Source organism: Ceratosolen solmsi, unplaced genomic scaffold, assembly GCF_000503995.2.
Source record: "Ceratosolen solmsi marchali unplaced genomic scaffold, CerSol_1.0 scaffold93, whole genome shotgun sequence".
Classification (NCBI taxonomy): Eukaryota; Metazoa; Arthropoda; class Insecta; order Hymenoptera; family Agaonidae; genus Ceratosolen; species Ceratosolen solmsi.
In genome coordinates, this window is record NW_011948453.1 from 359,132 (window position 1) to 384,981 (window position 25,850).

Genomic DNA, 25,850 nt, shown 5'->3' on the forward strand with positions numbered 1-25,850 from the left:
ACATAAATGCACAATGAAATAAAATATTAATTAAATCATCAATACAAAGAATAGAAAAATAAATAGGTAATTTATATAAACAGACTTAAAGAAAAATTAAGAAAAAAATTTAACAAAAAATATAACCAAGTTAAGCTATGTGTAATTATGTATAAAATTATAACTATGTATTAAATTATATCATTTAGCATAATAAAATAGATAAGTAATGCAATAATAAAAAGAGAGAAATAAAGACAATAGGGGAGAATGAAAGGACGGAAGTATTGGCTTGCACATACAGAGGTGGTCGATGACAACGTCGCATAGCATTGGTACTCATATTTTTCATACTATGAAGCATGCGCCTTGTGGAAACATTGTAGGGGAGTACATTCGTATGTTTGCATCTCTGTTAGTATAGCCTGAGTAGTACAAGCGTAGGGGCTCGCGACAAATTGACTATTTAAACTCTTTTCACCCATTGTCGGGACAACTATGTCAGGCGGTGAGGGGTTGACTGCAACCGCAGATCCAATCAATCGCATTTCAACTGAATACAGTTCAACAGCAGAGGCTTCCAAAAGTGATGAATGTATACGCGAAAATATTGAAGAAATATCAACTACACTAACTAATGATGGATTGAGAAGAAGGAAGGTCATTTATGCAGCCAAAGAAACCCTGGATAAGGGTGAGTTGGATGAGGAATATATGAACTAATGCGTTAGGTTTTCAAGTTAGTATAGGAAGTTTTTCATTTTATTACCAATATTCAGATACAGTTATGAAATAAGAGGAAGTGCTGCTTAAATTATCCATATAATATAAAAACAATATATTTTATACATGTAAAGGCAATTAAAATTCATTAAAGATATAAAAATCTTATGTTTGAAAAAAGTTGTAGATACTAGTATTTAAATGAAATTATAAATAAATGTAAATTTGGTTTTTCAATGTAAAGTCTTTATTCTTCAATTTTTATATATATGCGATCTTTATATAACATCTAAGATGGATGCTAGGTCAAAAGTACTTAATTTATAGAAAATAATTTTTGATCTACAAAATATAATTAATTGTATTTCTTATCAGTTTATTATATTTGTATTTATTTTTGTTACTATTACTTATAATTAAAATACAAATCTGTAATAGTCAAATTAAGTAGGAATTTCTATAAAGATTTTATTAAGCTTTGTATAATTGTAGGCTAATTTACCAAAAAATTTTATAATATATCAATAATTCTATAATATATCAAATATTAAACTGTTTATTTTCAACTTATGTAATGGAACTTCTTTAAAATAAAACTTTATGTTCTTATGTAAATTAATGTAGTACAATCAAATTTAATAATTTCAAATTTCTATCAATTTATGTATGCATTTGCATCTGTGCGAGTATGCATGTGTATTTAAGCTTATAGCTGTTTACTATATATTTAATAATCATTGCATAATATATCATATGTTATTATTTCGATTTTGAAGATTAACGCCTAAATATTTAATTTAACGCATAGTACAATTGTATATATTCAAAGTTTAATTTACCTTAATTTTTCAGTTATAAAATCGATTATTATTTATTTAATATTATTTTCTTTTCGTTGGCGATATATCTTTAATTAATTTCATAAACATTTTGTATATTTTTAATATTATTTTTATTTTCTTTAGATATATTTTACAATATTATATATAAATTAGCATTAAATAAAATATTTATTATAAAATTTTATTATATAATTTTAAAATATATTTTGAGTTAATTAATATTTACATTCATGTCCTTAAGTAAGGATTTAAAAAATGCAATTTTGTACTGATTGAAAAATTTAATTTTAAAAAATATATGAAAAGTAAACAAATTAAATGTATATTAAAAAAAATAAATGTATAAATAAATTAATAAAATTATCAATCAATTAATAAGATAATAAAATATAAAAACATAAATTCTCAAAAGGTAGAATATATTTGTTAAATACTTTGATTCTAACGTGACTTATTCGTTAGGCAAATTTTTTTAATGGTTTTTTAATTTCATGTTTTTTTTTATTTTATTTGAATTAAATTTTTGTAATTTATATTACTATTCATTGCAATGTTTAATAAATAAATATGATGAAAATTATATTATATATATATTCTGAATTGGTAATATTTATATTAATAAAATTTATTTTATTTATTTTTTAGTAAGATATTCATTTTATTTGAGAAATTCAAATTAGTACAACGAAAAATTTATTGTTCGCACTAATATAATTTTACAAATACACTAATTTAATAAAAAGCGATCAACAATGAACTGCTAAATAATATAATCGTGGTACATAAAATATGAACATATTTTAAAAAATAACAGAATACAAATATTATCCTAGATGAAAACTGATTATTGATATAATTTTATTAAATTCAATAATAAATTCAATCTGAACTTATTGTTAGATACGAGCTAAAAAATATCAAATAATACAAAAAATAGTTCTAAAATATATAATTATTTTCATTATTAAATGATGTTATTTACGGATAGAAAGAAATTCTTTGTAAAAATTAGTTTTTCTTAGAATTCTAACATTTGCCGTATTTTTTTTTATTTATTACAGTTTATACAGCACTTAAAATTGTGTAGCAGAATTTTGTTTTTTCAAAAAAAAAAATGTGTCACTCAATGTTATGTAGTGTATTCTTTGAGAACAATTATGCATTGTAAAAATGAAATTGAGAAGTTTGAATTTCAGTGTATTGAAAAATAATTCAAATTTTCTCTGTGTACTTGCTTAATTGATTGAATGAAAGTAATTAAAAATAAAGTTAAGTGAAATGAAATGACATAAAAACATTTATGAATAATATTATCGAAAGTGCTTTGATGGTATATTCCTGTATTTCTAATCAATAGCGATCTCTTTAAAACGTTTACTATTGTTTATGGTTATGATACTTTTTATATTTCATTGTGTATATATAGAATGTAGATTATATGTTAAAGGGCCTATGTAATCTACTTAATATTATTCAATGGAAATATTGCGGTACTATAACTATAAAATAGTGTATAGTTAACACATGGACATGATTCGAATATGAATGTATGAACTACCTATATTGTTTATAATTTTTATAAAATTTATTTTAAAAAGTTAAAGACATCATACAATCGCTACTAGTGTATAAATTCAATTGAAGATTATATATAATATTTGAGAAATTATTAATAATTACAATATTTACTTAATTATTATTTCATTGTTTTATTATTATTCATAATTTGCAATAAATCCCCATACGCAAAGAACCCCAATAAAATAAAAACACGTAAGACATTCGAATCCGTAAAAAAAATTTTTCTATACTACTAATATAATTTTAGAGAGGTTTCATTAATGTCATTGATTAAGATGGATGTATTTTTAACTTAAATTAGAAAAGTAGCTTTATATTTTCCGGTGATATAGGAAACAACAGTATACAATCGTGTATTTAATTTTTGAGTAATCAACAATATTATTTTACTGAGTATCATTGGCTTAGATGGCATAAGTGGTAGAAATGATTAGAAGATAACAAAAATATTTTTCACAATATAGTAATTACGTAATTAAATTTATAAGAAAATAAGAAGTTTTTCTATTTCAGTAATTCATTATAAATTCATGTAGTAGTTTCCTAATTTAGTTTTTCTTTTGAATTTTCTCTCTAATTTTATTTAAAACAATAATTATTATTATTAAAAGTGTTTTAATATATATACTTTATATAATGAAAAGCATTAATATAAATTTTGCTTGGTATAATGGTTTGTTTATGAAATTGAAAATTTTCTAATTTTTATTGAGTTTTAATATTTATTATAACAAAGAACATATTTTATCTTTTTCCTAACAGCTGTTATTAGGTTATATTAATATTTCTCCAAATAATAAAAAGAGTTAATGTATAAAAATCTAATATAATATTTCACACTATATTTTATGGATTTCATTTTCTACAATGTATGTTTAAATTACAAAATACAAAATGTTTAAAATAATTAGGTATACAGAGGTGAAAGGTGTTAAAAATAATTAATAATAATTATTATAAACATTTTTGCATATTATAATTTATGTTCATATTTATTTTTATCTTTTCTAACTTTCAATTTTCTGCATGAGTAAAATTAAATAAATGAAATTGGTTATTTAAAACTTTCTCTTGTTTATGTTATAGCATCTCGCCTATTAAGGAGGAAAATACCATGTACTGGACATTTAATGACCCCCCGCCGCCTATGGATTCAAAAAGTTCCAACACAAGTAAATTATTATACTACATATTTTGTAATTATAACTTCAATACTTTCTAATAATTGTGCATTTTAATATAAAAAATAGTACTGAACATAACGCATAAAACTGGGCTTCATTGAAATACCTTTCATCATTAGATATAATTTGAATTCTATTTGTTACATAAATGCTCTTTATTCAAATTTTTTAATAAATTAACATGAAATTTAAAAGGTAAATATTATCTAGTTCATTTAAATATAAATATCGAGTAAGTTTCTATTATCCATTTTTAATATATGAGTAAAGTATGTGACTTAACTTACATCGTAAATTTGCACTAAAAACTAGTAGATTTTATTTTAGAAAATATTCTGAAGATCAAACAGTTAAAAATCAAATTATTTTTATAAAATTTTTAAACGAAGTATTCTGAAGTTGTTTTGATTTTTGATTGATGAGAGATATTCTGAAAAATATGCACATTGTTATGTGTATACTTTAATACTATATAAGTTAAATATAAATATTGTTTGGATACACTGTATTAATAAGAGTTGCTATTTAATAGCATAATTAAACCATTTTTTATTAATATTTAAAATATCCAAAAATACAGTATATTTGTAGAATCCAACCAAAAAATTCTATAAAATACAGATTTATCCTAAGTAAAATATCAAAAAAGATTTGATAATGATTAAAAAGTAGCTGGTACAGTAAAAGTATTATTTTTATTATTTAAGATTTGTGTTTCAATATCTTTCTAAAAAAAGTTAAATGTTGATAATAAATGTAAAAAAAATATAACTGCAACATTATTTTTTAAATTAATGATAATGCATGAAAAATATGAAGCTTTAATAAAAAAATGTTTTTATCATATTATTCAACCTGAACATTCAATTTATTCAATTTTGTAAGTATATTTTTTATATATTTCTTCGTAATTATGATATATCTAAATTAAAAATTGAATTATGTCTTGAATTATTTATTTTAGAAACAAAATATGAACTAACTGTTAATTTTATACATTAATGTTAAGATTCATTAATGAATAGCTAATAACTTTTCAAATAATAACGTTTCAAATATTTTTTTAATATAAAATATTTCTGTATTTTCATTTTTACTATTATTAAAATTATATTAAGGTAATGCATATTTAATATATAATAAGTAGTATTTTCATTTTAGTATCAAATATTATGTTTAATAATTTATAGTATACGCTATTAATTATAGTATAATACGTATCTACTAAATATATTCTAATAATACTAATAATTTTTATAGGAATGCGATGTTGTAATGACGTTTCCGAGTGGAAGCAATGAAGAAACTTTAATGTGGCTTTTAGGACGCCTTCGAGCGGGAAGCCCTGGACTTGTAGTACACGTACGTCATCATGCTTCATCTGATAGTTACGGATTTTATTTAACAGCACCTTTTTCTGTGTAAGTATATCATCTGTAGATCATATCTTTATATTATTTGTTTGTTAAACAACCTATACTTTACATAGTTCAATTTTTATAAGAAATCTTACTTTTAAAAATTTTAACTAAAACTTCGAAATATTTCATTAATATCGCGAAGAAGTAATTGATAGCTAGATATGATCATAATTTAATTAATAATAATTAATTAATTCGATATAAATTTAAAAGTTTATATTTTGTATCGTAATTTATATTTTAATTCAATTAAAATTCTAAAAGTATGGTTTTAATTAACGAGCATTAAAACTATTTGAAGTTTAATTTTATAATTACTAAGGTAGTTAATGAAAGTATATAATCCATATTACTTTAAATGAAGATAATTTTATAGTTATATCTTTTCGAATATATATAATTTATTTTAATATTTGTTATTTGTTTTTTTTTATTCAGAAACAATTTAAATTTATTAAAAAATCAAGAATTACTCGGAAATATATATAAACTTATCCATGTACACTATAGACTGTTAAAAGTTGCCGAAGAGGTTCATTTACCAAAACGATTGCGTCAGGAATATGGCGGTAGCCTTAAGGAATTTCTCGGCGCAGAAGCAACGTATTTCGAAGGCAATGGTGATGAAACACATTTTTTTACAACCCAAGAACGCCAATCTTTGGTTCTCCATCTTCTTCATACGTTGAGAGCAGGTCCATATGATCTTAACAGTTTGGTAGGTGTTAAATTTGTTGAAGGTCAGGCTATCATTCCAAAATGCCTTTCTTCAGGATTTATTTTACAGGTTTGTCAAGTTTAAAATTCTTAATAATTTTTATTACATAAATTTATTTTACAAATATATTCTACAAATAAATCGTCTATAATATTGTAACAATCATCTAAATTAATTCAAATATCTATAAGATATAGTATAACTTATAAAAATATAGTATTAACAAGAAGTAGTATTAACTTAGAAGATATAGTATAATTTAATTATAAATAAAATATATAATGTACTAATAGTAAACTAAAGTCCTTATATTAATTTAAAATTATGTAGTAAAATAGATAATAATATAAACTTTTAATACTTTAGTTAAATGATATTTTTAATTATATTAAATCTTAATCACATTATAAGGATAAGAATACATCTTTTAAATCATATAAAAATATGATTATATATATATATATATATATATATATATATATATATATATATATATATTAAAAAAATATGTTATAAATTGGTACTGGGATTGGCAGTTATATTTAGGTATAAAACAAACTTCAATCAAATAATTTAAGTCTTACAAGTATATTCGTATATACTTTTATTTGATATTGATTCAGTAATTCTTTATCAATCCTGAACCGAATGTGAAATCATTCTCATAATTTTATAAGATAATTAAATTAAATTCGTACAAAAGAAGATAACTAAGTTATACAGTTATAAATAAAATACAAATTTCTAATTAATTAAATTTATATGAAATTATAAATCTTAATGAATGAATAAATATTGTAATTTATTTAATTAAATGATATAATGTAATAAAAAGAAATTTACTATTTATAACTTAATTTTTTACCTCCAAAATATACCTTTAAATTTATATTTTTGTCTAGTCATTATAAAGACAAAAATTCAGATTATAATTTAAGATAATTTATATAAACAGAGAAATTATTAAAAAGTTGATAATTTGTCAAATACTATATCTAACTTATAAAATAAAACTTAATTGAAAAAGTTAATATTTTTTATTTTATTAATTAGTTATTAGTTATTAATTGGTTATTAATATCAAAATTAGTGACATTGTAATGTTAACGAAGTATAATAGTTATATAAATTATACAAATTTTATAAATCATATTTATTAAAAGTAAAATAGAGAGTCTAATTGAAAAAATAATTTTATTATGTAGTTTTTAATGAATGATTTCTATTAATAAATAATTATTAATTATACAAGCCATTAATATTTAATATATATTATATAATATTTAATAATAAATATTTAATTATTATTTTTATCTTATTTTAAAATGTAATAAGTTATAAAAATGAATTTTTTATGTAAACATTGCTTTATTTTTTATGTTTTATAATCAATTTGATTGTCTAATATAATTATAGGATTTATCAAACCAGAGCAAATAATTTATTATATTTATAATAAATTATTAGTTTTAAATAAGAAATTATTTTTTCTATTGATATAATAATTAATTAAAATATGTTTTTTTAATGAATGTAGTATATAAAACGTAACCACGTTCACTAGGACTTAAATAAAATTAAACCTATAATTTTTTATTGATATGTTAGGTTATATTTAAAAACATTTTCACATACATAAATTAATGGAAATACGTATAAAATTTTAACTGATTATAATACAAGATAATAGCTTTTAGAAAAGTTTTATTTAGTTGTCACTTCCTTTATTAATACAATTAATAATTCTAATCAATTCCGAAATGTTAATTTTAATTTTATTTTATTAAAAGAAATTACTTTATGCATATTGTTTTATTGCATAAACATTGTAATTAAGCAGTCTATTTTTAAATAATAATTATTTTATTTATTATTCAATGTCTGTATCAATTTAAAAATATTACAGAAATTAAAAAAAAATATTTTCTAATAAATGAACGGTTTTTATATTTTATTTTGATAATTTCACAAAAATGAAGGTTTTCCCACTTCATGAATTACCTGCACTGGAAAAGTTGCAGCAATCTTGGGTTCGAGCATTTTTTAGTCCACAGCCACTAGATGATATTTCCAGGTATTTTGGAGTGAAGATTACAATGTACTTTGCATGGCTCGGACACTACACTACCGCACTTATTGTTCCAGCTGCAGTAGGTGTCATATACTGGGTAAGTATTATTTTAAAATCTAATTTAGAAAAGAAAAGATTCCATACATAATACTTTTTTATAATATAAAATAATTATAATAATTTTTAATTTTTAATAAAATAATTATCTTCATTTGAAATAATAAAAATTATATAAAACTTAGTCTTTTACGAAGTATATTCTTTTATAGAAATCAAAATTCATGTGATCATACGAATATATATAAATTAAGAGTTAATAGGTGTACCATTGACATTGACGCTATTTTAAATTTATTTATAAATTCTAATTATTACAAAAGATAATATATAAGTCAATAGAGAGATATAAAATTGAACTGCGCAAAGTAATGTATATGACAGAAAAAATAAATATTAAAAGAATTCATTAGTTAAGAAAATTATTTTAAAATTTTAATTACGGAATAAAAATTTGTTAAATCTAAAAAATTAAAAAAATTAATTATGAAACAAAAAATTATAATATACTAAGAGAATTATTGGTTTATCTATCTTATCAGATATTGAGCTATTATAAAATTGCATTTATTTATTTTATTTACATTACTGGGTAAAGAAAAATTAAGTTATGTGAGTGTATCAAATTATTTGGATGATTTATATTATGTTCTTAGAATTTCGCGTTCGAAAACTTTTAAATAATATTATGTACGATATATAATTAACTATATGAATAAAATCAAATAAATAAATATCCATTAAATATAAATTTATATACAATAAACTTATATAGCTTCTGAATATTTAAAACTATTCTTTCCTGCTTCTACGCATTCACATATATTTTAATATTACATGTATTATAGATTTATAATTAGTAAATGTGAAAAAACATTTATTTATAAATTACTATTAGATAAATTATTATGGAGTAGAATATTTCTTTAAATTAAAATTAAAAATATAATTAGATAATGAATTTTGAATATAATTCTAAAATTAATTGATTTCAATAGAAAAATTAATTATTTATGCAAATTTGTATCAGTCAGCATTTTTTATTATTATTATTAAATATTGTATTACATTAAACATATATACATATATACAAAAATTTTAATTATTTACAAATGTTTATATTAAAAAATGATTACTTATAAACAACATTAATGATTGATTTAAAATGTAGGTGGGCATCATTGGAAGGAATCAAGCGATGGAAGATGTAGCTTACGTGTTATTCTCAGTATTTAATGTGATATGGGCTACTATTTATCTAGAAACATGGAAACGAAGAGGTGCTGAACTTGCATATAGATGGGGAACTTTTGATCAAAGAGACGATTTATTAGTGGAACCAAGACCACTTTTTACGGTAAATTCAGAAATTTCAATCATTAATAAACGTGCACTATATTTATCGGAACACATTGACTCTGATTGGTGAATTTTAACTAAGTGATAATTTGAATTGAATATTAATTTCAAATTATTTAATATAATTTTTAATTATAGAAAGTACAATAATAAGTCATTTTATGAAGCTAAAATACTGTTCGAGATTGAAGCCGGTTTCAAGTCCGCCGATTGTCGGCATCGCCGGCCTTTTAAGTTATCATGACGAGAGACTAATCCACTGAACTATTGAATTACCAGTTCGAGCCATAAAACAAACTCTTAGAAATCGAACATCTGGTCCTTCGAGCCGGATAGACTCATCGTCAGATAGCAAAGTTAAGGAAACGAGCACACGAGCAGGGCCCATACATACACATTAGGCCTGCCAGACACAGTGGAAGGCACTACATCCGTAGAAAAAACGTGCTCCTATTCCATGAGTTATCAAGGAACAAGAAAGAAAGCAAAGACGCCACTATGTGCGCCAAGGGTGCCAGGACCTCCAAATCAGTAAGAGCCAACTCTCTTTGCAGCTCATCATCTCCCCAATTAATCTCTGAATTTACGATAAAAATGACAACACAGTTTTATCGAATTCAAAATTACAGAACCTTGTGGAAAATATGCTGTACCTGAACCTGATATTACAGTAGAAGAAATCTCAGACTCATATTCGTTCGCTGAAGAAGTTCACAAGGCTCCTACTATGGAACACACGTACCTGCAGATGATCTGACCAGCTGCTCAAGATAATCATGAATATATTACATCTAATATCTTCATGAAGGAAGCTGCCTAATTCTTGAACACTAAGAGTCCTAGAGAATCGACACTCAAGAACATTTAACTATCACCCTTACCCTCTGAATAATAGAGAAAGGCACAAACTTATTAAATTCGTACAACATCAATCAAGAAACTGGCTAAGGAATGTGAGTCATTAAAATACAACATATCACTAGATGAATTAAGGATACATACTACATGTCAAAGAATAACATATGGTCTTCATCAAGGACCATGTACACTTAGATGCACCCAGAGCATCTGCTATACTAATCAAAACGTTTTTGAGGAAACCTATGAAGAGGAAAGCAAACAATACAACATGGCTTGAAAATCATCATTAAACTTCATCGCTCATCCAATAAAGGACCTAGTTTGAAAGAATCATGACCAACCAAGGTACATACACAAAGGCATCCTACTCATGTACAAGTAGCACACAGGCTACAGAATGATACATGCAGCCAATACAGTATATTTATGTAATACTTTACTACCAAGCACACTATGTAAGAAGGATCTGGAGACTCATGACCTCCTACCTCGATATGCAGTGCATGCTGATGCCACGTGACAAATATCACAGAACTGCAAACGTTACCGCTCCTCAACATCATCTTAGAATCGTTATATTGTATAGTTTATGAAATAAGAAGCAATGAAGCAGCTCAAGAGAATTGTGGGAAGCATCAATTAGTCTAATCACCTCATATCTATGCATTGAACAATTTGTAAATTCCTGACATATCTTATGAGGACACTAAAGGAACTAAGACCATTGAAGACTCAACCCAAAAGCAAGGAACAAACATCTAGAAGCATTGTGCGACCACAACAACATATCAAAAGATCATAAAGGATTTATCAAGTATAAATGAACAACGCGAAGCCCAATCCCCCGGCACAAAATCACAAGCTCATCAAATGGAATGCTGCACCCACGCACAGTCAACACTTGTATGTGCACAATTCATGAACATGCCAATGATAGAAAACAGAATCTAGTAAAAAGACAGGACTATGCTTCAACTGTCAATGAAATCACAATGTTAATGTATGCAGAATCAATACACAATGAAAGAAGTGCTTCAGACGGCACCACACATTATTACACGATGAAATCAATCCAAAGACTGTTCGAACCATCAGTGCAAACACCAAGTGAAAACCTATCATCTAGCTGAGTTGATGGTGCAATCATCGAAATACAAGTGCATACCACCGCATTACTAACCACAGCCTTGTTCTTAAATACTGTCAAACTCAACTACTGTATGTATTCGTCTTCTAATTGATACAGGTTGAACACAGACATTTATCATTGTAAGACTCATTAGGCGATTCAACACTTCACGAAGCCATTTCACTATTTATATGTTCGAATCAATCACATGATGAAAGCTCCTCCGTCGTCCAATCATCAATGTCAACATTATCTGCCACATGATGGTATGCTCAACCTTATAGCTCCACAACCATATTAAGAGTAGTGTTCAATAATTCTAGCACATCAGCATCAGGTCTTCACTCAACAACATCATGCATATTAGACCCAATTTTAACATAGACACATCAGAGTTTTTAATCTGGATCGGACGACAACAATATTTCCTGTCACCACCGATGCCACTAAAGAGTATAGACAGACCAAAACTCGCAAGGATAATTTTAAACCATCAGAGAACACTGTGGATAGACAAACAACAAGGGAAGTACTTCATCAGTTGCCAACTGGCACGCACACTTTCAGGGCCACTCATTTCATAAAGGACGAGGGAAGAACTACCATCATTAATGGAAGACATGTCGATGACACTTCCGGAAATGCAGACACAAAACAGGCAACCGAAGTCGCAGCTTAATTACGAGATCCCCGCATGGCGGCCGGTTCCCCCTTGGGAAAATGGCATGCAATCACCAAAATGTCATCACCGCAATAAGTGCAAATCAAAAGAAAACTACCCAGTTTACGTTCGATGATTGCTACACCAAAATAAAAAAATGGTCTCTTCAACAGGACACGCTTACATTCAAGAAAGAAAGGACGTCGATTCAATTGGGAAAAACATATTCAAGCAAGAGCTATGATAGCACAAGCTCAACGGGACAAGATGATGCAATCTCAGCCTTCTACACAATGGCTGACAACCAGAGGGGATCTCACCAACCTGACCGACCTCTACATGCCACGTTCGCTCAACAGAAGGAGCACCTCACACAGAGAACTACATGGATTCTCTGATGCATAAAAATTGGCAACGTCGGCAGCCATGTACGTATCAGTGCACGAACAAAATAAAATAATGGCTATGTTAATGTATTCCAAGACAAAGGAGACACTCCTCGTGCCAAGGAGAATCCCAAGACCAGAGTTTGCTGCAGCATCACTCCTACAAGGTTCATATAGTACGACCTCGCCACATTGAAAATGGACGTCAAGGCAATCCATTGCTGGAATGATTTACGGTAACGCTCACATGCATAAAGTCCCATCCATCAAGTTGAAAGAAATACGTGGAAACAGGGTTAGCCAGCAGTTAAGAACATCCATTGTCGTGGATCGGACCACCACGGATCAAAATCGCCAGAATCATGACCATCGTAACTTACATGAGATAAACAATTTCAACAAGAACCAAGATCCGGTACAACATTATTGGCCACGGAAACTAAATCAAATTTTCGCTGAGAAAAAATATACAGATATTCATCGCTGGAAAAATTACTAAGAATTATCATTTGTTTTTAAAATTCATCAAGGCCAGACAACAATATATCGAATAATCAACTATAAATATTATATATTTCTATTAATTAATATTATTAATTATTAATAATTATTAATATTCTATTAGTTAATTAATACTATAAAACTATAAATTTCATCAAGTCCTTCAAGTCATTTCTACAGTTTCCATCATAATTAAAATCATAATTGATTACGCACAAATTTCCATCAAAACATTTTACACTCTATTAAGTAAAGTTATTCATCTATAAAGCATACATGATTCAAACACCATCTTCTCATGCTACCTCATGAGCATGATTGACTACACAGGTTAATGTTTACATCAGCGTAACCCCAACATTCAAGTTACACAGTAATATCCATAGAATCTACGATAATCAAGAACACAAGAAAACACCCTCATTACTACAATAGAATAATCTTCTCTCTCAACAACAGTACAATATTACTATAATATTTAGCAAATAATAATCATTGTTTTACTAAAAATACATAATACATAATATTTTTCAGCCCTTCCACTTATTATTTCCTTTTAAGTTCGAGCCATAAAACAAACCTTTAAAATCGAACAGACACATATTAGAACATGATCATATAATAATTATATAATTATATTAATATATTAATTAATTTTAATCTATATACAAATTATAAACATATATTTATAATCAGATTGTCAATTGTTTATTAAATATCAAAGTAAATACATAATAATAAATTTGTTTATTATATACACAAACATATAGATATCTAAGAAATAAATTAAGATATTTTTCTGTAATTTTTAAAAAGCTTTTAATATATATATATATATTAATCATAAATGAAAATGTAACTTATTCTCTTATTTCTAGATTTAAAAATGATATTCTATATCATTTATCTATATCTATCTATATCAATAAAGAGTTAGTTTATTATATACTTGGTGTTCATATTGAATTTAGTATATAATTTTCGAGATAAATTTTCTAAAATAAAGAAGTAAGAATATATATAAATATAAAATTATTGTCTTGCAGGGAACCTTAGAAATTTCGTCGGTTACAGGAAGACTTGAACCAATTTATCCAAAATGGAAAAGAAATATGTTTCGCTACTTCGTTAGTGTACCGATAGTTTCTATTTGTTTATTTTTTGTTTTCATAGTAATGATTCTGAGCTTTCAAATTCAGGTAATACATTGTATTACAGAATAAAGTAATGACTAGAAAATATATTAATTAATTATATATCTAACATTGAGAACTTTTTAAAATCAAATATGTTTTACTTTTGTACAAAGGATTGGTGGGATGCAAGACTACAAGTTGCTGAATATGGATTTTGGTTAAGTTACGTACCAAAGGTGCTTCTAGCCATTGTTATTGCCATAATGGATGAAGCTTATTTTAAAATAGCTGTATGGCTGAATGATTTAGGTACATTTTATACTTTTATGTAAAATAGAAAATATTATTATAAATATTAAGTTTAATAATTGAAGTGAATACATTTCTTATCTGATGGATCTAATTTATAAGAACATTAAAATATGTTTCAATTAGAAATGCAATAATATATATTTTTATTTATTTCATTTAGAAAATTATCGTCTAGACACCGAGTACGAAAATCATCTGATTTACAAAGTAGCATTGGTAATAAACGATTTTATATTATTTGAGATCAATAAATTATTTATAATTTAGGGATTATACAATTATATTTATAAATACTGAAATTATTGTTAATTATATTATTTATTGTAATATTCGATTATAAATAATACTTTTTTATTCTTTTTTATTTATACATAGATTTATTAACTCGTTTATATTATATATTTATGTTTTAAATATATTAACATGTTATTTACTGGAAATTAATATACATTATCAAATTATGTATAAATATATGTATTAGCAATGCACTAAATGTAAATTTGTTAATTATAGCATTACAAAAAATAATAAGGATTATAATTGGAGAAAAAAGTAGTATGACTATATATAGTATTTGTAATAAATCATTATGTACATAATTTACATATTATTAACTTCAAAATATGATATTATATTATAAAATTCATTCGATTTTCATTTATATAATAAAACTATTTTCAATTTCTTGTTATCTACAAATTTGAACATTAATTTGTATTTATAAGATACATTCTAAAAATACGTTAGTATTTTAGATTAAAATTAATAATATCAGTAAATATACAATTTCTATCATAAATAATATACTTTTATAGATATAAAATGTAGAAGAATTATATAAAATTTACTTAATATTTTGCACACAGGTTAAATTTAAAAGTAAAATTATGTTGAATACATTATATTTAATATTTCAAAAATTATTTTATATATTTATATGTTATTTATTGAATAAAATAATGTTTAATTTTTAGTTTCAGTTCGTCAACTCTTTCCTATCATTATTTTATATTGCATTTTATATTCAAGATCAAGAACGTCTTAAAGAGGTAAGACATTTATTGAAAATATATATTATTGAAAAACAGAATTAAATATCATAATATACATTATTCAACCAAAAATTATAATACCGTTTTATAGTGTTTAATAATTTATAAGCATTATTCATATACGTAAATAATTTTATTTAGATGTATGTTTGTTATCAAGTACATACTGATACTTTAAATATTCTTTTAATAAAGATGCTACTATATGATTTACTTACTGATAATTTACAAAATAAATGACTGAAAAGGACAGTGTTTCAAATTAAATTTGCAATTTATATGCTTTTTTATATTATCATTCTTACTTATATGAAGCGAAGAAACTAATTAGCCTTCTTAAAAAAGACTATAATTGAACGTGAACCATACTTTAAATGTAAAGTGAAATCTTTTTTTCTTAAAGAACATGTTCTAATGTTTCTTATTTATATAACGAATATTTCTTAATTTAATTATGAGAGTGGTTCATAATGAAGTAGGAAATTTGTTATCAAATAGGTTAAATAAACATAAGAATAATTAACATAGAACATCTTACTATTAATAAGAAGGTAATACGCTAAAAAGTACCCAGAGCATTTATAGAAATAAAACGATAGTACACACTCAGGTACTTTTGATTTAAAAAACTATTTTTATAGTATAGAAGCGAATTCCATGACTATGTCGATATAATCTTTATATTTTTCAATGAAAGTATCTAGGTTTTATATTTTCACATTTATAATCTAGTATATAATGATCCAAATGGATAACGTAATAACTATGAGTGTCGACTCAGTTTAAGAACATGTAATATAATTTAAGATTTTAGACAACTAACGATGAAACAATAAATCAATTATGAGACTTTATTTATAATTTAACTATATGAATGAATAAAAATTTTTAATATGTATATATATATATATATATATATATAATTTGTGATAATTGTTGTCTTTTGATCAAGGTATACATAAATATTACAAATTAATAAACTGCTTTAATAAAAGTCCAAATTATGAAATAAATACTATATACGTAAGAAATCTAGTATACATGAAATAATTAGATTATTAATAAAAAATTTCAAATTTCAATAACTGTAAAATATGGAACAAACTTTTTAATTATTTTATGGCCTATTAGATTTAAGATTATGATAATATATTTTGGTGAAAATGCACATATAATTCAACACAATATGGCTATAAAAAGAAAAAATGTGATTATAACTTTATAGTTTAAAAAAGACCTAGTCAAGATGCTAAATAAGTTTATACAACCTAATGATGACGTCAAAAATTTACCTCGTAATGGAAGATTATATTTAAGTATACATCTAAAATGTTATAAGTATACAATTTTGTACAATTATTGATCTCAAAAGGTTATAACAATAAAATTGAAATAAATAGAATATTTATCTTAAAGGTTAAATTTAAGCTTATTTAAAAAGAGATTATATACAATAATGATAAAATTATAGAAATAATAGACATACTCACAAAACTAATTCGTTCTTTTCAATAATTCAAAATTCAATAATATTTTTTTATGTAAATTTTTAGATATTTTCTTGTGTATATAAGATTATACATACTATATATGGATATTAGTTTATGTAAATAAGATTGCATTCTTCGTTTCTAGCAATTAGCAGCTTTGCTACTTGCACGACAAGTAATTAGCAATCTTAAAGAATCGGCAGTACCTTATGTAATTGAGCAACTTCGATTAGCTCGCTTAAGCTTTGAGTTATTTGGAGCTCTCAGTCCGAGCGAAGCTCGATTTCTTCCTGAAGAATCTACGAATGAAGAGTCAGAGAAAACACCTAGTGTAATAACTGAGGATGACAAGGAGTTGAAAGGAAGACAGCCTAGAAATGTTAGCCAAGCAGAATTAGAAAGCTCGCTTTATAGAGTAGGACATCCAACTAATTATCTACTTAGCAAAGTTTTTTTTAAGGTTTGATCTAAACGAAATAGAATAATTGGATTAACCACTTTTAATAGTAATTTTTAACTACTTTGAAAATAATGTTACACGCGTGATTATTTAAGATATCAATAAATACTCGAATTTTTGACAGTAAATACTTAAAGTAAGAAAGTTTTTTGTGAGTGGAAATTATTATTGAACAAACAAATTAATTACTTAAGGTTAAAAAAGATTAGCATTTGATAAAATAATTTTTTTCATTATGAAAAATTGATTAATATTTATAAATTACATCGGTACATATATTGAATATATAAATAAAATTAATTACTTCAAATACAATATTAAGGGTGGCATTGGCAGTTATTAATGTAATAGGATATTAATATATTTGATTGAAATTAATATGTCTACTAGATATTATATTAAAATTAGTTATAATAATATTTACGTAATTTTATTTATTTAATATAAATCATGGAGATTAAAATAATAAGAATTTAAATAATTAATTTATTAATTATATAAATTCAATAAAAATTTTAAAAAATTTCTTATTATTAAAACTCATTAAATATCAAGTTTTTCTAAAGTTATATTTATAAAGTAACTGTCGTAGTATCATTAATTTATTATTTATATTATTAACATTTTATATAACTAAACAAATTTAATATTATTCAGTATTACTTTTAGTATCATTACGCATAATTATTTATTTTTAATTTTTAATTAAAAATTCTGTTTTAAATAATGTTTTCAATTTTGATAAATAACCTATTGATACCAATCAAAATGATAAAATAACAAAAAAGCTCTGTCACTTTACTTTAAATGTTTACTTTAATTGCATGCATTAATACATAAGAGCCTTATATCATTTATGCCTTGATTCAAATCATTCAAATAAACATGAAAGTAAATCGTCATTCTTTCGCGATCATTAATATTTCAAAGTTTATTATCGTCATTTTTGCGCGATGAATGTTTTTTTTTGTGTTTTTATCGATCCTTTTTACAGATTAAAATAGTTTTTTTTCCGTTTTTCATCGACTCCACCGACGAAGCACAGGTACCACCGAAGAAGGTAATATTATGTTCATCCAAGTTCAAAGAGATTTTATTTACAAGAAATATATCGTGAAATACAAATTTTTAATATTCTTGTTTTTTGAAAATAATTCAATATTAATACAAACATTAAAACAATTCTCCCTTTCACTACCATATTTTTCTGTTTGCTTTGTACATAAATAACTTTCTTTTACATGCATGAATTATTCATAAATATATTACATAAGTATATGTATATATATATATATATATATATATCTTTTGTTTGATTTATACAATTTTAAATTATAATTATAGAAAATTATGAAAATAATTAAGATTACCATTATTGTTGTTATTATTTGAAAAATTAATTAATAATTTAGAATATTATTAATATTGCAAATTTTTTCCATATATTTTAAAAATTGTATAACTGCAATATCTGCAATAAAAGAGAATTAACAGTTCGTAAACATATATACTAAATATTAAAATTTTAGTATGACGGTGCATTCTCGGAACATTTAGAAATGTTATCTCAACTTGGTTACGTATGCCTTTTCTCATCTGCATTTCCATTAGCTGCATTTGCAGCTCTACTAGGAAATCTTCTGGAATTACGAGGAGATGCTTTTAAATTGTGTTTTGTCTTGCAGCGACCTTTTGGTCGACGTGTATCAAATATTGGAACTTGGCAGGTAACATTAGACCAAGCATTAGCTAAATAAAACTTTAAGAAAGAGAATTATAATTCTAAATTTAAATATATATTAATTCTACAGAGTAATATATTTTTATAATTTTATAGTAATCTTTTAATCTAATTTTTCTTTTAAATAAATTCATTAAATATTTTTATCATTGTTAATCAATTATTTTATATCAATTGTTATATATTGTCTGCAAAGTAATATTTATGATCATAGTAGAATATTTTAAAATCAAATAAGAGAAAAAAAACATTTGCATTTTTAGAATGCAATGGAAGCAATGGGATTAGTTGCAATATTAGTCAATTGTGCTCTAATTGGTCTAAGTGGACAAGTACAACGAATGTTTCCTGAAATGTCAGCAACTCAAACTATATTATTAATAGTAGCATTAGAGCACATAATGCTGGCTATACGTTTCATCATTAATTGTGTGATACCTGATATACCAAGTTGGGTGGCTACAGAAATGGCTAAGGTCGAATTTTTACGTAGAGAAGCTGTCAGAAGATTATCATCAACATCGTCTCCATCGGAACATCAACCAACAACTGTAATAGGTGTGTTATATATATTTTTTTATAATAATATCGATGCTTATATAAAACAAATAAAAATAAAATAAATAAAAGTTATATAAAACAGAAATTCTGTCTTGTATAGATTTTTATGGTAAACTAATTATTTAAAAAATGAAAACTGAATTCTGTGATAATGAACTCATTTGTTTTTATTTCATTGATAATTAATGACATTTAATTTTCAATAATTAATAAACAGTATTTCCACCGTTGTATATTTTCTTAACACAAAAATATGACAAATAGACTATCTTCAGTAATTTCAAATAAATATCTCTTCACATTTAATATCTAATATTGGTTCAATTATTTTTGATTATATGAATATAATTGAATAATCATTAATTAAATTTTATTATGTAAAAAATTCTATTATGCAATTAAAATACCAAAAATTAATTTATTTAAAATAATAACTCAATAAAATTTTAATAATATTATTATATTACATTCGATAATTTTTTTCCAATAATCCTCACTTTATAGTTCTATCGGTAAACATTCTTTTATACTTTTTTTTTATAGAAACCGATATTTTCTTTATCTATCGCTACATTGCTATGAATAGATTTGATACTTCTCTTTTAATGCATTGTATTTAATCTCTATCTCTTAGTTTTTAAATCATTATATTATACATAAGGACCGTATAATTATGTAATTCATACCACAAACATTATATGTCTATTTAGTATGTTATGTACTATTATATTTATTAATCATTTCATATATTATATTTAAAGTATAACTAAATTATGATAATAACGTAGAATCTCAAATAAGGTGTACATAAATCAACCATCGGTACACTTAAGAATAAAGAATATGCGATATATTTTTTATTATATTATAGGGCATAAAAATTTTATAATAAAACTGGTTTGATGGCATATACATTAATTGATAACTTGTTGGAAATATTTTAAGAGAATGACAGACGATGAAGTAAGAATAAAAATTCAATTAAAAATATTATTTTTTAAACAGTCTTTAATATCATGTTAACATATAACAGTATACTCGCTTGTTAAAGATTTTCCCATCCTTTTGTATCGATATTAAAGATGCCTGGCAGTCCAGCTATCTTCTATCTACGTCTTTAATGGCGATCATTTGCATCTTACAATGGGGATGTAGAAATCAAGGGATCGTAAATAAGGATTACTTGTACATTATTGCTATTTTTGTAAAATATTCTAGATATCTTTTCGATAGAATGTCAATATAACATTTTACAACAGAAAATATAAGGAAATGTTTTAATTTTTAACAGAGTATTATTTAAATTTTATTGAAAGCATAATTATAAGATATTATAATATTTCTAGTGAATTATATTTATTTATCATTTGAAACAAAAATGTATAAATTAAAAAGATATACATTTAAAGAGAATTAAATTTGTGTTTATAATTTAAACAAAAAAAATATATCAAAAAATTTTTGTATATTTACTATTTTACTATAAATGATTAATTTACAAATTATATATATATTATTCATGGATTTACCTTTTTTAAATTTAACTTTTTTTATTTATAAATTAAATTTAAATTTTATTAAATTTACTATTATAATAAAAGTTATAAATATATACAATATATAATCATGAACAAATTAACATAAATAAAATGCAACTATTAATCCAGTATTACATATATAAATATAAATAATCGAAATATTGCTAAACAATAAGATTAAAATAATAAAAATAATAATTATTTATTGCTAAAAAAATTTCAAATTAATCATGAATTAAAATTAATAAAAGCAACAGCATTCATTCTTGTGTAGATCGCCTCAATTCAAGTTTTCCAAACATAAAAATTTATGGAATAAATTATATTCTACCTTCATCGAATACATATGACTCTTCTGAAAAACTCAATTTACTATTCCCATTTTCCAACCTATTTTATTTACTCTCGCTCAAATATTCAGGAAGATTCGTGGTGAGTCCAGCAGACACAGCTTCCGATGTGGAAGAGGAGTTCAAACAAAGACAACAGCATACCATTGAGGAATTGGCAAGTGCTCGAACAAGTTTCCGTGGATGCAGCCAACAAAATATACATACGCTGTTATCTTCAAGTGCAGAAACACCCAGTAGACTAGAAACACCGAGTAGTACAGCCGTATGTCATGGTTCGATAATAATACCAAGGATCGCTGAAACGCCAACGATACCGCCTGAAACTCCTGGTAGTACAGGAAGTGGAAGTGATAGCAGCAGTGCATTTTTGGCAGATTGTATTGTAGGAAGCTCAAAAAATTTTAACCCAGTATCCAGAGAAAGTATTCCTGGAGAGGAAAAAGGTAAGTTTATTTTAATATGTTAAGAAATTATATTTAAAAAGCTGTTAAAATAAGGTTTGATTATACATAGTTTTTAAATAAACTGAATACGATTATTTAATTAAAAAATAATAGATGTCATGTTAATGTAAATAATATGGATATAAACTATTAAAGTATTAAAATAACAAAAATAAACTAAAAAAAAATCAAGTAAATAAACTGATAATTTTAAAATAAATCTAAACTAACTAAAACAAATTATATATATATAGGTACCGAAAGAGGAAGAAGAGAAACGAAATTTTAACAATTCACTGTAATTGTAATATTAAATTGTCATTCGAATATTAAAATAGAAAAATAAAATAATTTTCAACGGCTTTAAAAGAATTCGATAAAATTTATATATATTATTTTATATTATGCTAACTTGTTCTACATAAATATACATGAAAATATAAAATTAGGACATAATGCTTGGGTTAAATAAATTTTTATTAAAATATTGAAATATCAATAACGAGTCGATGAGATAATCATATTTAAGAAAACATAAAAACATTAATAAACAGATAATTTCATTGATCTCTAAAACAATTTGTATAAAATTAAAAAAACATCAATTGCTTAACACAGATCTAGGAAATCTATATTTTTGTGTATTGAATTTACATATTCTTAGCAGACTAAGAATAGTATAACAAGGTTTATTATTTATTGTGATAAAGAATGAATTTTCTTTTAATATTAATATTACTATATATTAATATTAGTGCTCATTAATATTTATTAATTCTATTGTATTGCAATAATTCAACTATCTATTGAATTTTATATATTAATTTTCATAAAAATTACATATAATACTAAATCTATATAATATACATGTCCATCAAAAGTAGTTGAATACAAATAATTTTTTGAATAATATTATTTAACTATTTATTACTTCAGGTTATTTTTATTTAAATTGCATAAATATATAAAAGATACATTTATACAATTTGATTTACATTTATAATTGTAATGATTGTAGGACGAAGATCGAGAGAATGGATAACATGTGCACAAGAATCATTAGGTTGCGGAGATTACAGTCATCATTTAACAATTGGTCCTCATGGTGGCATTGATTGGGTTCGACGTTTGGGTTTAGAAAGCGGAGGACGAAAATCAAGTGATTCTGAAATTAGTGACTTTGGAGGTAATAGTGCAGATGAAATGATTATACATAGGTCAACTGATTGTATTACCACTAAGGATTTAATAGCATCTTTAGATAGTAATCTTCTTCGGTAAATAAATAAATATTTAAATGTCTAATAGCAAAACGTTATTATTCAAATTTGAAAAAATAATATATCGTATCTAGCATGATTTAAAAGTCTTGAATGTGAATAAAATAATGTTATAGTACTAAATATTAAATAAACTCTTAACAATTATACATAACACACTTCAATGTAATAATATATAGTTCTTTTTTAAATAACTATAGTTATTTATATTATCTATTTCAGAACAATTCCTCCTTTGTCACCTTCAACTAAAAATCAAAAGGTTCATATTTCTCCAGAAAAAGAGAAAGCGCGTGAAAAGATCGACAAACACCAATATCATCAACAGTTACAACAGATGCAACAGTATCAATTACATCGTGATTCTGTACAAGAACATCGTGATCGTCAATTAGATCTATATGAAAAAGAAAAGGAACGTAATGTTATTTCTGATTCAAGTAAAACAATATCTAGTCAAGAAGATGAAAAGTCTTTGAAGGAGGAACGAGAGGCGAAAAAGTCTAGAGTAAAGCAAAGTCTGATGAAAAGAGCTCGATCTGTTGCAATATTTTCGCTTAAATTAAAGGTTTGAAGCAATTTATAAATTAAGATCTAGAAATATTGTATATCATTATAAAATAATTTGTAAAAAATGTTTAACTATGGAATAGATTTTTCAAATTATCGTAAACTTTATGTATTGATATAAATTAATTTGTCATCAAACTAAAAAATATATTTTTTAATATACTACTAAAAATATATATAATTTTGTCATATCAAAAACAAACTGAGAAACTTTATTTAGATTTACTAATTAACTTAGTCTTCTAATCGTCAATTCATAAATTCAGTACTTTTTCAATTTTCAAGTATATATAAATCTAAACTTTTCTCATTGAAAATAGATATTAATTTAAGCATTTCTTATCATTTAATCAAAGAAGAATTTTTTAAATTTTAATGAGTTTCTCTTGATAAAATTCACAGATATATATAAAAAGAATTTATTAATATATCTAGATAAATAAGTAGTCTTTAAAAAACGTTCTGTAACTACCTGTACGAAACCAATAGTTTAATAGAAATAGATTAACTGGAACTAGTTTTTAAAACTGTTATGTCCCTAAATATATTTAGATTATTACCTGAAAAAATAGAATATAAATCTGTATATTTATTAATACTTTTTAAACATTCTCTTATTTTTAAACTTATCTTTTCTACAGTACTAACTGTTAGCGAATCATTATTAAATATGTAGGCTAGTTGTTTACTCTTTGAAAAATGTCTGTAACAATACATTATTTTAATTATTAGAATTTCTAATATTTGTTTATCACTGTTTTAAAATATCGGATATTTGTATTTTAAAATTTTAATTATATATTATAATGTATTTAGATTGATTTCTTATTGCAAATACATTTTTCTTATTAGAGTGTAAAACAGTTCTTCGTATAAATACAAGTGATTTTCTCCAAAGTTATGTTAGACCTGTGTACTTTATTTTATAATTATGTGATTGGTAATTCATTTTGTATATAATATCTAATATTAATAATATTCATAAAAATTTATGTATATATATATATATAAATCTTAAACGAATTAAAATAACGTATAATAGAATATTTTTATTTTATAGTTTAGAAGAACGATGAGTTTCATTAGTTTGCTTGCTTTAAAAAATATATATTGAAATTTAATTATTTTATCAAAATTTGTTATCTCATTGTCTATATAGATGTAATATAATTTTTAGTTTATTGATGATTATCTTTTAATTATTACATTAAAAATATATATTATAATTCAGGAACGAAGAGCTCGAGAAGCCGAAGTGAAAGCAAAAGAAGCCGAAAGGGAAGCCCGATGGCAGCAACCACAGTCTTGTGTGGGTGGTGAACTTTCTTGTATCCCTATAGAAAAGCTTATATCAGTAGACGATATTGCAGCAATGGAAGTACGCAGAATAAACTAGTTTTAAACGTTTATATTATTTTATATCATCGTTTATAATATTGAT

The 25,850-nt window shown here is 24.1% G+C and overlaps 1 protein-coding gene across 1 annotated transcript; it reads left to right on the plus strand.

The window, feature by feature from the left end:
* Positions 1 to 216: 216 nt before the first annotated feature.
* Positions 217 to 25,850, plus strand: wwk (anoctamin 8 white walker). The gene is made up of 18 exons (XM_011505209.1): positions 217 to 673; positions 4,212 to 4,297; positions 5,570 to 5,730; positions 6,241 to 6,517; positions 8,428 to 8,616; positions 9,748 to 9,933; positions 14,520 to 14,672; positions 14,783 to 14,918; positions 15,082 to 15,137; positions 15,896 to 15,970; positions 17,609 to 17,923; positions 18,969 to 18,983; positions 19,453 to 19,650; positions 19,928 to 20,222; positions 22,185 to 22,559; positions 23,578 to 23,836; positions 24,062 to 24,407; positions 25,641 to 25,850. The coding sequence occupies exons 1-18, from the start codon at positions 478 to 480 to the stop codon at positions 25,803 to 25,805; spliced, it is 3,483 nt and encodes a 1,160-aa protein (XP_011503511.1). The 5' UTR covers positions 217 to 477; the 3' UTR covers positions 25,806 to 25,850.